Source organism: Ascaphus truei, chromosome 16 (genome assembly GCF_040206685.1).
Source record: "Ascaphus truei isolate aAscTru1 chromosome 16, aAscTru1.hap1, whole genome shotgun sequence".
Taxonomy (NCBI): Eukaryota; Metazoa; Chordata; class Amphibia; order Anura; family Ascaphidae; genus Ascaphus; species Ascaphus truei.
The window spans coordinates 32104411-32110410 of record NC_134498.1 but is presented as its reverse complement, the minus strand read 5'-3'; the positions used below and the strand labels follow the sequence as shown (position 1 = coordinate 32110410).

Here is a 6000-nt window from a genome sequence, read left to right as displayed (position 1 = left end):
TGGGTTACACATTCTCAAAGTCGGTGTTTGGCAGCCTCGCTTTTAGTTCAATTATACACAGTTTCCCATATGTTACTGCTGCTTGTTACTTCCTGCAAAACTTCCCCACAACATATTTACACCTGTGTGTACTTCCTGGGTGTAAAGTAATGTGTAATGGCCATGCCCACTTCCTTTACATTTCCCAGGATCAGTGATGCAGTTCTGCATACATTTGGGCTACTATATAAATCTGTCCTTACAGGTCTGCTTCAGCACAGACAGACTCAGCATCAGCAGCTTGAAGACTCGGAATTACTCCATCTCCCTCCAACTATCTGCGAGATGTTTCCTTCAGCCTTTCATGTAAGTAATATGTTTCACTATTATTGTTCTGGAATTCTTTTGTAATTTATGTTATTCACATACTATAGACATTACAGGCACCTGTGCGGTCTGTAGGTATATACATAAATATATAATATAAATAAAACCATATATACTAGTACAAATACTGGTGCTTAATATCTCCTTCATTGAGGGGGTATACACAATATACAATTGATATTCACACTGGGAGCTTTTAGTATACTACAAAAGGCTGTGTACGTTTGCATTAATGATTGCATTACTTGATGTATATGTTATTTGTGTACTGTAGGGCCACCAGTACACACAGCACTTCACAAAATACAGTACTGGGTTTCATTACACAAAAGGTGCATCAATCAGACACATATAGTATGATAAAATATGCCCCATCCCGGAAAACTTCCAACCTAAGCGTATCTTGCAAGATCTCACACTACCAGAAGGTTAAACAATTGTGTTATTTGTCAGGTAAAGTGTCATTTGAAAATTGCACATAATGAAAAGAAATGTTTTGGATGCTATTCCAATCATTAGCCAGTGTATGTTATTTAACTCATGTAGAACATTTAGAAACGAACAGCTGTAGTACTGTCTGTCAAGCAGTGTGTATCATATGATTAAAGCGTAACGTTTTTTAATAGTTGAATTGTGTTGCTAAAATTGGTACCAAAATGTATAAATAAACAAGCTCATTAAATAAAAATAATTGTTTAACATACCAAATGATGTTATATTGTAGGAAAGAAAATAACAAATGATATTGATCCAACAGTTGTCTTTTTTTTCTTTAGAATACAAAGAAACTTTGTAAACTACACAGGCAGCTTCACAAATCAGCTGTGAAAGGTACGTACCCATTGTGTTTATTTTAAAACTATATATAATGTTACAAAATGACTGTATGTAACTAATTATATTCTAAATAACAGTGTGCATCTGAACATTTTGGGGTCTGCGTGTCACTTTCAATATGTCCCATAAATGTATAATAATTTTGCCATTTGGTAATGTCATACTAATAACTAAAATAAAATATTGATGCTGTATTCTTTGGTAGATTTGAGAATCTAAAAAAAAAAAGTAGAGTTGTGTGTTTCTGTGCATATAGTGTGTGTGTGTGTGTGTGTGTGTGTGTGTGTGTGTGTGTGTGTGTGTGTGTGTGTGTGTGTGTGTGTGTGTGTGTGTGTGTGTGTGTGTGTGTGTGTGTGTGTGTGTGTGTGTGTGTGTGTGTGTGTGTGTGTGTGTGTGTGTGTGTGTCTTTAAGGATGCATTGCTATTAATGACATTTGTTGCCTGTATTACAGTGCTGGAGAATCACCATTTAGAAGACACTGTGACCAGCAGCTTTGCCTCATTTATCCCTGGGATACAGCCAGAGCACCTCCCTGACACTGTGCGGCACAGGAGCAAGCGGATGATCTTGGACAACATTGGTGTTGGCCTCGTGGGATCCACAACACAAGTATTCAACATCATTCTGCAATACTGCCAGGTAACAAGGGGGCAATTGTATCTGCTTTCAATGATGTAGTAAGGATTTGGTAAGGGTGGGGATATGTGTGCCTTTATAAAGGGTTAATCCTTGCTATTATGTGTGTGCCCAAGTGTGTGCCCAAGTGTTTGCCCTCTTCAGTAAGCTCAAAATAGTGATACATTGTGTGTGTGCAAAGAGTTTTATTAGAACCAAGTTTTCTCATCCCCTTAGTGAGACCTCTTGTAATCTGGTGACTAAAGTGCCCGGTTAGAGTTATTTCTAATGAGCTGAAGTACAGTCTGATAGGCAATCGTGTTATAGAGACAGCAGTGTAAAAGAGAAGGGGAAACCTATTAAAAAAACATTAAATAATAAAGACTGTTTCTGACTAGTTATATATACAGTAGGTGCTAATCAGACATAGATGCCAAATTATTATTCTTTACAATATTTAAAGGATAATATTTTAGGGGAGTAGGAAAGTAAAGAAGAAATACAATTGTAGTTTTGTTATTTTATCTAAAAATGAAACCATGTTTGTTTTCATGGTCTAATAAACTCATGAATTTTCAGGCACTTTTATAACATTTTAATTTGCCACATTTTGTATCTCAAACTTTAAAAAGATAAGTAATTATTTCCCCCCCTAACAATTCTGAAAATTAGATTAAAACACAAAGCAGGCATGACCTATTAAGATCAAAAATGCCACCATGAACTATACAATGAATACATGTGAAAACAAACACTATTACCTAATTACTCAATACTTTACCTTTCTCTGTTGTCTCAGGATCTGCATTGTTCAGCACACAGAAATATAGCTGCCTGCTCAGTTTATGGACAAAAGGGGTTAAAGCTCTCTCCAACATTGGCTGCTTATGTAAATGGAGTAGCAGTAAGTACATGTTGAATACATCGATGACTCTTGTAATATTGTACAGTTCTATATTTTTACATCATTTGTTTCATAAATAAAACCTAATTTTCATATTAAATATATTATAGGCTCACTCCATGGACTTTGATGACACCTGGCACCCTGCCACTCACCCTTCAGGTGCAGTGTTGCCTGCTATTTTAGCCTTGTCCCAAATATTTCCCAAAGACAAAAGAATCAGCGGGGAAGACCTTCTGATGGCTTTTAATGTGGGAATTGAAGTACAAGGAAGACTAATGTGTTTCTCAAGTGAGGCAAAGGATATTCCCAAAAGGTGAACACACTCCTAATGAAAGTAATATCCTGATTAATATATGGCATTTATTTTCATATGCATTTATTCATTTGAAAATATAAGATGTAATTATTCATTTTAAATATGTTCAGAAATTACAAATCTTCTTTTTAATGCTCCTAAACCTAAAGTGTGTTACAGATTAAATGCGAGAGTTGTAGTTTAAGTATCAGTTAACCATTGGTTCTTGGTTGTAACATTATTTAAAATGGGAGGATAGTTAAATATCTTAATGTTTACACAAAATGTCATCAAGCTTTTTTTTCTCCAAATGTAGAAAAGCAAAAACCTGGGATTATATATGTATTATTAGCAGCATATTTATTGATTCAATATTTATAAATGTTTAAACCAATGAGGCTGCAGCTTTTTATATTTTTTTACACAAAATGTTTTTTATTGATGGATACAAACTGTAAAGATGCATTTTTTAATAAGTTCAAGAACTCAGGCAATGGAATAATTTTCATTGAATCAAAGTCACATCCCCCATATTATAGAACAAGCAGTCTTGGTGCATAGATAAAAACAATGTGTGTTTTTAAGTGTCAAATTTCTATTAATCTCCGTATTCTAATATATCTGGGAACACTGTAATTTTTCCACATTGTAGTAAATGTATTTACCATTTATAGATTAAGGAATATATGTCTAGTTTCAATAGGATTATGTAGCATGGAAAACAAATGTGTTTGTGAACTTGCTGTTTATAATTATACTCCATGCAAATCTGTATTCATGTAAATATCAACATTATTTATTTAATGCTAAATCTGGAAATATATATTTTTTCCCCCATACAGATTTCATCCTCCGTCTGTAGTTGGCACCATGGGCAGTGCCGCAGCCTCAGCCAAGCTTCTGTCATTAAACAGAGAACAATGCACCCATGCATTAGCAATAGCAGCTTCCCTGGCTGGAGCCCCAATGGCAAATGCTGCTACTCTTGCTAAACCCTTGCACATTGGCAATGCCACTAGATTAGGACTTGAAGCTGCACTTCTGGCTGCGAAAGGAATGAAGGCCAATTCTCTAATATTGGATGATGTTCCTGGGTGCTCAGGTTTTAGTGCTTTCTATGGGGATTATCAGCCTAAATCACTATTTCCACCAGGAAAGCACTATGAATTTCTCTTGGAGAAGCAAGACATTGCTTTCAAGAGGTTCCCAGCCCATCTTGGAATGCACTGGATAGCAGATGCCTCAATCGCAGTGAGAAATAGACTCATAAACCACTTTGGCTCATTTAATCCATCAGACATTCAATGTATTATTCTCAGAATCCCAGTTTCCAAATACATTAATAGACCCTCTCCTGATTCAGAGCATGAGGCGCGTCACTCCTTCCAGTTCAATGCATGTACTGCACTCTTAGATGGTGATGTTAACATTGGTTCCTTCAGCGAGGACAGCTTATATCGAGATGAACTCCAGAAACTCCTGAGTAAGGTGGTAGTGGAGCACCCTGAAGATAATGTGGCCAACTTTGATAAGATGTATGGAGAGGTTGCCCTGCACCTGCACAATGGAGACATTATAGAAGGAAGGAGTGATACATTCTATGGGCACTGGAGAAACCCCCTGAGCAGAGACTCTCTCCTAAAGAAGTTCCGATCCAATGCAAAACATGTCCTCAATGATGACAAAGTGGAAGCTATAATCCACACAGTAGACAATATAGAAAGCCTGAAAGACAGCTCTCAGCTGCCATTGTTACTACAGTAATATTATGAAATGATGTATCTGGCTTATTTGTATCACAATAAATTCCACAGGGACTTTACAGGGAGTTCAGTTATTTGCTGATGGAAAATCCATAAAATGAATATAATTCTGGGAAACATATGTACTAAACATATAACTTAAATAACAGCCTTTATATGACAGTTTCCATACTATATATTCACATTTTAATTAAAGCAGAAATCTTGTATTAACTAATATTATTATCGAGACATTATTTAAATTGCATTACTGAAGAATGTTGCTTTCTGTGCTGATAGATATTTGTATTTGTTTTGTCAATTGATGTCTACATTACATTAGTAACTATTACAGTCAATAGATATATTTAAAAGATTACAATCCAAAATTTAACCAAAAACAATTGTACATTTTACAAGAAATATAGAAAAAATGCTGTTTCCATGTTATTTATTGTGCAACAACTACAAAATGTGTGTATTATTATCACTGTACTGTATAGTTGTTATTTCATTTTTAAGTTATTTTATCATTACAATTAATTTTATTTACAAAATACTGTGTATTGGACAAACTTTATGAACACTGTATTGATATAATATTTACATGTATGTACAGTATGTGTGTACATTGCAATTTATATTTTATTTCAATATTATAACAAATAAAAAAAATACAAATAAAATATCTACTAGTATGATTGGATTTTCGTGCTGAAGAAATGAATAATTTTTCAGGCGGGGTGTTTGATATTAATTTGTTGGTTCTGGGGGTTGGGAAAGTGTCAGAATAGAATGACAAAGATAGAAAATAGTAGGTTTTGTAAGTAAATGAACTTACAATTCTATCCATTATTTTGAACATAGTTTGACTGCATTACCAGCATCACACAACTTCCAGATCCCCAAAACAATTACATCCCAAATACCAGCTCTCTCCCATCATGAGCCCAGCCGAGAAATACCAGTCAGCATTCCACAATACAAGCACAACCACAACCAGGCGGTTATAGACATGGACAGTGGTTGACAAATCACCAAAAAATCTACTCGCCACAAAAAAAATCTTCTCGCCACCTAGTACCAAACGTGTGCTGCTTGGGCCAATATTTACTCGCCCGGGGGTTAAATGCACTCGCCCGGGGCGAGCAAATGTATAGGTTTGTCGAACACTGGACATGGATATAGACAAATATCTATTACTAGCTGATATGCCCGGCGTTTTTAAAACGAAACG

The 6000-nt window shown here is 35.4% G+C and overlaps 1 protein-coding gene across 1 annotated transcript; it reads left to right on the top strand.

Annotated features, from left to right (window-relative positions):
- The first annotated feature begins 263 nt into the window (after positions 1-263).
- On the top strand, positions 264-5076 carry LOC142467684 (cis-aconitate decarboxylase-like). The gene is made up of 6 exons (XM_075573613.1): positions 264-345; positions 1143-1197; positions 1656-1843; positions 2619-2723; positions 2834-3039; positions 3864-5076. The coding sequence occupies exons 1-6, from the start codon at positions 325-327 to the stop codon at positions 4783-4785; spliced, it is 1497 nt and encodes a 498-aa protein (XP_075429728.1). The 5' UTR covers positions 264-324; the 3' UTR covers positions 4786-5076.
- Positions 5077-6000: the final 924 nt, after the last annotated feature.

Coding starts and splice junctions, on each gene's coding strand:
- LOC142467684 (XM_075573613.1), top strand. CDS start 325: ATGTTTCCTTCAGCCTTTCAT. Junction 346..1,142: donor TGTTTCCTTCAGCCTTTCAT/GTAAGTAATATG, acceptor TTTTTTCTTTAG/AATACAAAGAAACTTTGTAA. Junction 1,198..1,655: donor TCACAAATCAGCTGTGAAAG/GTACGTACCCAT, acceptor CCTGTATTACAG/TGCTGGAGAATCACCATTTA.